General features: G+C 28.3%; 1 protein-coding gene across 2 annotated transcripts; it reads left to right on the top strand.

Moving 5' to 3' along the window:
- The first annotated feature begins 4,935 nt into the window (after positions 1-4,935).
- On the top strand, positions 4,936-9,704 carry LOC113389022 (zinc finger protein 525-like). Of its 2 annotated transcripts, none has more exons than XM_026626060.1 (2): positions 4,936-5,132; positions 8,393-9,704. In XM_026626060.1, the coding sequence occupies exon 2, from the start codon at positions 8,409-8,411 to the stop codon at positions 9,414-9,416; it is 1,008 nt and encodes a 335-aa protein (XP_026481845.1). In that variant the 5' UTR covers positions 4,936-5,132; positions 8,393-8,408; the 3' UTR covers positions 9,417-9,704. The 2 variants fall into 2 exon arrangements, with proteins under 2 accessions (XP_026481845.1, XP_026481846.1); XM_026626061.1 differs by having other exon boundaries at positions 8,379-9,704.
- The last annotated feature ends 1,511 nt before the right edge of the window (positions 9,705-11,215 follow it).

Raw genomic sequence — 11,215 nt, 5'->3', positions numbered from 1 at the left:
AAATAAAATAGTCAAATTGTTACAAATAAATAAAATAGTCAAAGTTTAAAATAAATAAAATTCAAATTGGTTTAAAATAAATAAAATAGTCAAATTGTTTAAAATAAATAAAATAGTCAAATTGTTTCAAAATAAATAAAATAGTCAAATTGTTCAAAATAATAAAATAGTCAAATTGTTTAAAATAAATAAAATAGTCAAATTGTTTCAAAATAATAAAATAGTCAAATTGTTTAAAATAAATAAAATAGTCAAATTGTACAAAATAAATAAAATAGTCAATAGTTTAAAAAATAAAATAGTCAAATTGTTAAAAAAATTGAAAATAGTCAAATTATTTAAAAAGTGTCAAAAAATTCTAAAATAAAATCTCTCAATTTATACTGCATTAAAACATTTTAAAAATTAATTGACAGTAAGATTGATAGTTGCAACATTTCTTCGAATTACTGTTGGGGTTTTATTTGGGGCCTCACGTGTTAAAAAAGTCTGCGAGGAAGGATATGTGTAATTCCTACTCGAAGAACTTTTGCTCGTTAAGAGAAATAGAATTATGGCTAGCAAAATAAAACATCGAACCAGATGTTAACAATCACAACATCTTAAAGAAACCACACAAGGCCTTATACTTGAATGACAAATCTAATAATGCATATAGATAGTGAACTAAATTGGAAAATGCACATAATAATGAAAAAGGAATAAATGGATTTAAAACTGAAGGTCCTGAACTGTCTCATAGGAAGATTGTGCAAACTTTCATTACAAAATAAGCTTCTCGAAGATAATTCCAATGGGATGCAGCTATGGGGCTACACCAGCACGAGCAATATTCTCATAATTTAGGGAGCCCAAAACAAACTACTGGGTGTGATTTGCAACACTCGATGGTTTATATAATCCATCAAGGACCTAAAAATTTCCAATAGAAGTCATTAAAGCAGACGGTTGATTCTTCGAGAGGAATTGAATGTATATGTCAATCCCAGTCAGTCGAAAAACTAAAGAGCCCGAAGAGAAAATGGCTCAGTGATCAAAAGCTTAATTTTTTAAGAGAAATTTGATGCATATGTCAATCCCAGTCAGTCGAAAAACTAAAGGGCCGAAGAGAAAATGGCTCAGTGATCAGAAGCTTAATTTTTCAATACAAATTGGATGCATATGTCAATTAGTCGAAAAACAAAAAGGCCTGAAGAGAAAATAACCTAGTGAATTATCATCCACAACATAATTCATCAAGTTATTTATAATTACAATTTACTCATTTATTTCATTCCATTTCTTATCCTAAGGTTCCTGAACATTTTGGCATACTTTGGAAAAAATTATGTATGTGTGTGTGTGTATGTATCAAAAATGTTAATGTTTGAAAAAAAATAATTTTTGGTACGGGAAGTTCCAGCAATTTGTCTTAAGGCACGATGCTCTGCGCCCCACTAGATTTATTTTGATTTTCAGCATCTTCACTTGTAACTTATAAGTTATGTTGTAAGAATTTAAACTATAAGTATATAGGTAACCGATAAGTATATGTATAACCTATAAGTATAAAAAAGATCTAAATTGGAAATCGATGCATTAAAATTAAATTGCAACTAAATCACAATAAAAAATCAGCACGAGCCTGTAAAACCGCGTGGTAATAAAATCATCAAAAATTTTGAGAAATCGACAATGGAACCTTTCAAAATGGCAAGAATATAATACAAATGTACACTGAATATCTATTACCCTACACACTACACAATATAATAATATGATCTATTACCATACCTTTCAATTATAACTTGATCACCGCTAATGACTCCCAAGGGGGCTCCAGTTATCTTGCATCAAGATTGCACAAACCGTGTGTCACATTAAAAGCGACCAACGCGAAATATTTCTTGCACAACTAACTAGCTACATTATTTCTAAAGTACTCACTTCTTGAACAGGTTTTCTTTTTTATGGCCATGTGTTTCCAATGGAGTCCCGAAAGAAAAAGAACTCAGACGCCTTCAACACACGGCTCTAAACACCGGATTAATAAAGTGCTGAAACGAAAAAATCACGGTACCAACATTCAAACAATCAGAAATTCTTCTGAGCAGGCATACCAACAGCAGAGCATTCATATATGTCAAAACATTTGTCGCAACTGTCGAAACTTAACCTCAATTTCTTATTTTGATGTTTAGTAATAATTTTTCATTTAGTCAGAAATTTGTTGCAATATTGGATTTTTGTTATGTTATGGTAGATTTTTTCGAAACTTTGGTCATGTCAAGATCAGAACAACCGTCGCCACAACACTTATTCAATGTTATTCAATCTTTGTTTTGTGGTTTAATATGAATTGAAGAACACTGGTAAACGTGAACTATTTTGTATGCACAAATTTGCTTGATCACAAAAATGTATAATTATGTAAGCCAAATACTGCTACATTTAAAATCTTTCATATTTATTATATCAAGACTATGTGTATGATACAATACCAAGGTTTCTTATATCTGTTCCATACTAGTGTGCAATATAATTGTTGAAAACTTCAAATATTGTTGACTACAATTTATTGAATTTTAGAACACAATCTTTATTATCAGAATAAGTGCCTTATTCAAATCCAGGACTGTTCCAGTTTTTAACAGTAGTTTAAACTGTAGTATGCAACATTGAATAACTGAAAACTTTTAGATCACATAATTTTGCTACTCAAACAAAGCTATTTTTTAAAAAAAGATAAAGCATAATTGTGATAATATTTTTTATTGAATGTGAATTAAATATTTACCGTTATTTACAATAAATAGTTAATGAGTTAAAATCTATTTACACAATGTTAATATGAATGGGTAAAGCATGGCGTGAAAAAAAATAAGAACAAATTGTACCACATACCAGTATAACACACAACCACATACCAGTCAAACATAATTCTTTATGATTCAAAACTTATTATTATTAATGTTATAATAAATAAATCAAATATTCACAATTTAGAACCTATCACTATAAAATGTACCTAATAATAAATAAATTATATTTACAATTAAAAACCTATTACCATAATGTAATAATAAATAAAAAATACATCGACAATTCAAAACATATTACCCTAATGTAACAATGAATATCATATTTACAATTTAAAACCTATTACCGTAAAGTAACAATAAATAAATCATATTGACAATTCAAAACCTATTACCATAATGTAACAATAAATATCATATTTATAATTTAAAACCTATTACCGTAAAGTAACAATAAATAAATCATATTGACAATTCAAAACCGATTGCCATAATATGAAAAGAAATATGTATGATCATAATTTAAAACTTATCTCCACAATATAGCTGTTAATAAATGTTATTCACATTAGAAATTTGAAAGATAGAATTGAAATGATAATATAAACAAATGAAACCAAATACTACCATAAATTGTGAGAGAAGAAGTTTATTACATCATTAGATACACAGAATGCATGTATGTATGTATTATGATGTGCTGTGAATTATTAGAAGCTCTTTTATTTTTGCCATTCTGATCTAATATTGTGAATGTATGTATGTATTATGATGTGCGGTGTATTATTAAAAGCTCTTTTATTTTTACCATTCTGATCTATTATTGTTAATGCAAGTGTGTATTATGATATGCTGTGTACTACTAGAAGCTCTTTTATTTTAGCGATTTTAGCTATCCATGCTTCATGATTGTTTATACTCATAATCTTCCTTATTCGTTTTAATGCTTTGCGAGTAATTATATACAGACTACAGTATTTCTTTAAAATAATTTTACTTATATATCTCTTAAACAAGTTCTTGTTAATTAATATTCATATTAGCATTACAAATTCAAAAGTTAGAGCTTGTGTCACAAAAATAAAATATGTGAAAATCAGCTAATATTAAATGAGAATCAATAATCAAATATATTACAAACGCGTGAGTCTGTTAGCAAAAAACGAAGTTGTAAATGAACTTGGAAGCATCTATTTAATAACTAAAGAGCATTAGTGAGAGTAAGAATTAAAATTAAAATAATGAAGCCGATAATGAGACTTGATGTTTATGCATATGCCAGTATTTCAAAATGATATTAAATATTTATGATATAAAATTTTTACCAGTTAGAATTCACAACATGCCTTTCCGATTTTTTTGGATGCCCTTGAAATTTTGCCTTTTTCTTTTTATAATTTTGTTCCCATCTATAATTTTGTATCCAGACTTATCTATTACATATCGAGTAATATCTCTCCGCTCAATTTTATTTTTCCATGATTGAAAATCTACATAAGAATACCAAATAAAAGAAAAGTGCATTGACATAGTTTATAATCGAAAATGAACAAACGATTAAAAGAAGAAAATGTCATGCTCGATATGGATGGTGTGATCAACCTCAATATGTTGTTGTAAGCCATTGTATCTGCAAAACACCCTTTGACAATTGTCAAGGGGGCACAAGATTCTAGATTTCCTTGAACTGTTTGTTTTTCATACAAACAGGTTTTACTATTCGTAATATCCGTAGATTATGTAAACATAATGAAACCTTAAAATAGTGAATAAGCAAAGCTATATACCGTAAACAATGAATGAAATTAAAAGAATAACCTAACCTAAGTGCAAATCAGTAAAAAGTGAATAAAAGTAAGCTTATAACTAAAGTGATATACCCTAAAATGAGAAAGTTAAGTGATACCCTAAATTCGAAAACATGTAATGAAATAAAACACGAATAAAAAATAAAAAATGCGAGATGAACGAGCTACACAATAAGCACATTCGTAACAGCGAATCCAACATAAAAAAGTTGAAACCACAGTGCAAAAGATTTGACAATTCTGTAATGTGTTATAGCAAACTTCAGACAGCTTTCTCAGCACAATATTATCCGGTGTTTAGAAACTCTTTCTACAGTTTGTCTCTATGGTGGCAACTATCTTGCAACACTGTGCTGAACTAACAAAGTGTCAAACAAAATATTTTAGAAATTGTTTTTGGGGCATTTTATTTCGTATTTATTTGCTCATTACAAATAGCTGTGGACTAAAGGCAATAATGAATACAATATATATAAATAAAAGTGTACACGTGTTGAAGTACTTGTGATTGCTGGGATTTATTCAGGTAAAATATTTGAGGTTATGTCACATTGAAGTTCCACGATTTGTTCAATATAAAGAATAAAGGATATAAAATAAAAGCTATATATATATATATATATATATATATATATATATATATATATATATATATATATGTATTTGACTTTTATTTTATATATATATATATACAGGGTGCTTCAAATAAATGTATACACACTTTGAACTTCCATAGACAATTCATTTACCCTTCTATAAAGTTAAATTTCGACAAAATAGAAAGCTGAAAGTCCAATGTAAATGAAACATAAATAACAAATATTAATACTGTTCAAATTGGTGACCTGCAGCATCAATACAATTCTGAGTACGAGTCACCACTGATTCTGTACATAACACGGTTGCAATTTTGTGAATAGATTCAGAAGATGGTGAAACGTGAACAGGGATTTATCGGTAGCATTATTTAGCCCCGCACTATCACAGGGTTACTTGTACAATTATTACGAGCTTACCTGGATCAAAATTTGTCGGGCTAGTGGATAGGACGCAGGGGGCCAATCGAGTTTCCATTGGACGTTTTGATACGATGTACAGAATCAGTGGTGACTCGTACTCAGAATTGTATTGATGCTGCAGGTCACCAATTTGAAATGTATTAACATTTGTTATTTATGTTTCATTTACATTGGACTTTCAGCTTTATATTTTTCTGAAATTTAACTTTGTAGAACGGTAAATGAATTTTTTATGGAAGTACAGAGTGTGGATACATTTATTTGAAGCACCCTGTATATATATATATATATATATATACATATACATATATATATATATATATATATATATATACATATATACATATATATATATATATATATATATATATATATATATATATATATATATATATGATTGTTTCTTGGGCATCCATCCAGTAATTAAAAAACAGTTTTATTGAAAAATGTTTTTATTTAGAGAACATACGTTTCGGGTCTTGATTTGACCCATCTTCAGTGCTACAATTAAATAATTCAGGGTTACAAATTAAAACAATATAAAAAAAAAAAATACATAATTAACAGACAAAAATAAGTAAAACCAATGTATATGAAAAGTATATATGAAAAACAACCATAAAATAAACAAATGTAAAGAAACTCACTATACAAATAATTTATTTATAATTATATAATAATTTTCAAAGTTTATTTTTGTCTGTAATTATGTATCTTTTATATTGTTTTCGATTGTAACCCTGAAATATTTAATTATAGCACTGAAGATGGGTCAAATCAAGACCCGAAACGTATGTTCTCTGAATAAAAACATTTTCCTTCAATAAAACTGTTTTTAATTACTGGATGGATGCCCAAGAAACAATTTTATCATAATATTTCACTATCTGAAAAAAACCTCTCTTTTTATATACATATATATATATATATATATATATATATATATATATATATATATATCGAATATATTTATATCGGAAAAAAATAGTGACCTTAGAAAATTTGCTGAATCCTTTTTTATTTCATTAAATTCCTCTTGTGTTAATAAACGCAATTCATATAACGGCAGTATAATGAACGACTTGTATCGGATAACACATAATGCTCATTTAGGTTTATATATATATATATATATATATATATATATATATATATATATATAGATGTATATATTGTATGATTCTGAATTTGATGTTGACATATGTATTAACAAAGTCTAGTAATCAGGCACAGAAACAAGCCATAACTTAATGAAACGTTTACAACAACATAAAAACAATTCAAAAAATCCGACGCAATTTAAAACTATGATTGCGGAGCATATTTATACTTTAAAACACAATATGGACTTTTCTAACCCGACTGTACTACAATTCGAACAAAATTTATTCAAACGAAGAATTATAGAGGGATCTTTTTTAACTATTTATAACAATAAGACAATAAATAAACGGAATGAACTCAACACGCTATGCGACACAAATCTCTTTTATTTAGATAGTATTTCCAAATTTCTTACAAAACAATAAAAATGTCCACACATGTGTAGAATCTTGGTAAAAAATATTTTTTAAAATGTCCTTTCTCCATTACATCTTCAACCAGTCTACGAACAACACACTAACCAATTGTGATTTTTAAATTAGTATTGTGTGAAAATATTGTGTAATTACAAGTTTAATGTTTATAATACATAGTGTAGTGCCTTACCATATCCTGATACCATGGATTATTAAAATCTTCCAATTTAACACTAAATTAACTAATTGTAAGTACTATTTACTATTTTATTTTTTCTTTTCACTCCAATTCAATTGTTTTAGTTTTTAATTTTATTTTTAGTTTCCACTGAATGAAGGCTAGGATTACAGCCGAAACGTATGGATTTAAAATAAATTTTTGAAAGAAATTCATGTTTTTTATTGATGTTATGCCCGATTACTAGACATTTTTAATATATATATATATATATATATATATATATATATATATATATATATATATATATATATATATATGATAGTTTTGTCGACGTTGATGCATATTTGTAACATTTTTGCAGCCCAACCGTCGAATTAAAAAAAGATTAAATAACAAAATTATTTATTCCATTAAACGTTTCGACACTTGATGTGTGTCATCATTGAGTAATCTAAAAAAAACATAACATAAATACACAGTTGATGATGAATATAAATATATAAAAGGAGGGAATTATACATACCAAACCAGGAAAAACAACAGGGAGTTTTTGATTTAAAAGAACAAAAAAGGCACTACACGTGCGTGTCCACACTGCGTTGTACTTTTAACCTTGAACAGTGCCCACAATGCATTGCTACCAATAACATTAAATATAGGAGGGCAATATGTGCTCCTTCTATTTCTTGTTTGTCAATATAATAGTATATTATTATTTTACACAAATTTAGTGTTCAATCAATTTTACATCATAATTGTTTTCTGTTGTTTTTCCTGGTTTGGTATGTATAATTTCCTCCTTTTATATATTTATATTTATCATCAACTGTGTATTTACGTTATGTTTTTTTAGATTACTGAATGATGACACACATCAAGTGTCGAAACGTTTAATGGAATAAGTAATTTTGTTATTTAATCATTTTTTAATTCGACAGTTGGGCTGCAAAAATAATACATATATATATATATATATGTATATATATATATATATATATATATATATAATTATTAGCATTAGCAATTCTTTATTCGTTCTATGCCAATTTAAGTCCATTATTTATAGGTGCAAATATCTCAGAATGTCAGTCCCAAAAGTTAAAATCGAACCCCAAGAATTTTCAATTAAAGACATTGAATTTGAAATAAAAGAAGAAATTGAATGTGAACTATGTAATGAATCATTTACTGGGCAGCATGATTTAGAACAGCATATGCTCGAACATTATCATAGTTGTACCTTTTGTTCCGATACTTTTCCAGATTCAAGCGCCTTAGAAATACATCTGAAAATACATGCAGATGTCAAGCCTTTTGTGTGCACAATTTGCAATGAAGCATTTGCTGTAAAATTGGATTTTGATCAACACGTTTGTAATGGAGAAAAAACTTTAACGTTGAGTGAATCTGAAAGTCTGCTATGCAAAATATGTGGTCGGACATACAAATTTATGAGTGAAATGAAAAAACACATGCTAACACACTCTGAGGAACGTCCCCACAAATGCGAATTATGCAACAAGGCATTCAAAGAAGTGAGAATTTTGAAAACCCACAAACTCATTCACAGTGGCGTGCGTCCTCATAAATGCGATTTATGCGATGAGACATTCACATTACCGCATAACCTGAACCGACATATGCTTGTTCACACCGGTGAACGACCTCATGCTTGTGCAGTATGCGATAAGAAATTCACACAAGCGGGTAGTTTGAAAACCCATATGCTCATTCATAGTGGCAAACGGCCCCACAAGTGTACAGTATGCGAAAAGACATTTAACCATGTGGGTACTTTGAACAAACACAAGCTTCTTCACAATCCTGAACGACTGCATAAGTGTGAAGTATGCAGTAAGAAATTCACACTAACAAGCGACTTGAATAGACATATGCTCATTCACGGTAAGGTACATGAATGTGAAACATGCAACAAGACATTCACACAAAAGCGTCAATTGAATCAACATAAGCTCGTTCATGCTGAGGAACTAATGCATAAATGCATAATGTGCGATAAGGCGTTCACACTAAAGAGTCAATTGAAACAACATATGCTCATTCACAGAGAGGCTGGATCCCATAAGTAGACATAGGACATTCACACACTCAAGTGTCCTCAAAAGGCACATCGTTTTGTACAACAAAAAGTAATTACAGTAGAAGTCTTGTATCGAAAATTCCGGACTATCGGGCGGTAATTATAAATTGTCAATTGAAACAACATATGCTCATTCACAGTGGGGTTAAATCCCATAAGTGTACATAGGACATTCACACACTCAAGTGTCCTCAAAAGGCACATCATTTTGCATAACAAAAAGTAATTACAGTAGAAGTCTTGTATCGAAAATTTCGGACTATCGGGCGGTAATTATAAATTGTTTTTATAACCGGTTAATAATTAAACTGCTTATATTCACGATCATATTTTCATGCACTTTTTGGCCATTCCTCTGGCAAGTTTTCCTTTCCAATAATGGTACATTCCCTAATTTCCTAATTCCTTTTCCCTAATTTCAATGGCAGGGACTGATTTAGATGATTTAGATGATAGATCCCATAAGTGTACAGTTTGTGGTGGGACATTCACACATTCAAGTGTCCTCAAAAGGCACATCATTTTGCACAACAAAAAGTAATTACAGTAGAAGTCTTGTAGCGAAAATTCCGGACTATCGGGCGGTATTATATAAAATTATTAAAAAATAACATATTAAATTTACAAGCTTGTAGTACAAACGGTGCGTCCTGAAGAGCTCCTCGAAAATCATTCTAATAATAGAAGTTTTATACTTTTAGTATGAAAAGAGCTTTATTCCTTCGACTATTAAGCTTATCACCTTGATTTTCAACAGTTGTACCTTTAATTTTTTTTTTTTTTTAAATAATTTCTGAAGACAAAAAAACTAAAATAAATCGAATGCAAATTTAGTATGTTACTTCTTAATATGTATACTTTAACAAAATAAAGTAAATTTAGTAAGTTTTCTCACGAAATTTTAAAATATTTTTAACTAACCATAAAAAGTGCATTGTTATACATTTCACTTTGAACACATAAGTCTGCTGAGAAATAATTTATTTAACGAGTTTTTCAGGACGTATGCGGAAGAAATTTTAGTATGTTCCTTCTTAATATGTATACTTTAGTAAAAAATAGTAAAATTTAGAAGTTTTCTCACAAAATTTTCAAATATTTTTAACTAACCATAAAAAGTACCTTGTTATACTTTGATCACATAAGTTTTTTAAGAAATAATTTATTTAGCGAGCTCTTCAGGACGTACGCGGAAGAAATTTTAGTATGTTACTTCTTAATATGTATACTTTAGTAAAAAATAGTAAAATTTGTGAGTTTTCTCACAAAATTTTATAATATTTTTAACTAACCATAAAAAGTACCTTGTTATACTTTGATCACATAAGTTTTTTAAGAAATAATTTATTTCGCGAGCTCTTCAGGACGTACACAGATGAAATTTTAGTATGTTCCTTCTTAATATGTATACTTCAGTAAAAAATAGTAAATTTAGTAAGTTTTCTCACAAAATTTTATAATATTTTTAACTAACCATAAAAAGTGCATTGTTATACATTTCACTTTGATCACATAAGTCTTTTAAGAAATAATTTATTTAGCGAGCTCTTCAGGACGTACACATATGCAATTTTAGTATGTTACTTCTTAATATGTATATTTTAGTACAAAATAGTAAAATTTGTAAGGTTTCTTACAAAATTTTAAAATATTTTTAACTAACCATAAAAAGTGCATTGTTATACATTTCACTTTGATCACATAAGTCTTTTAAGAAATAATTTATTTAGCGAGCTCTTCAGGACGTACACATATGCAATTTTAGTATGTTACTTCTTAATATGTATA

The sequence above is a fragment of the Ctenocephalides felis genome, unplaced genomic scaffold (assembly GCF_003426905.1).
Source record: "Ctenocephalides felis isolate EL2017-DRISC unplaced genomic scaffold, ASM342690v1 CF-g0.4_SCAFFOLD_03573, whole genome shotgun sequence".
NCBI lineage: Eukaryota > Metazoa > Arthropoda > Insecta > Siphonaptera > Pulicidae > Ctenocephalides > Ctenocephalides felis.
This window is presented reverse-complemented; position numbering and strand designations above follow the sequence as displayed.

What these genes read in the sequence shown, in the direction of transcription:
- LOC113389022 (XM_026626060.1), top strand. Translation starts at nt 8,409, where the DNA reads ATGTCAGTCCCAAAAGTTAAAATCGAACCCCAAGAATTTTCAATTAAA.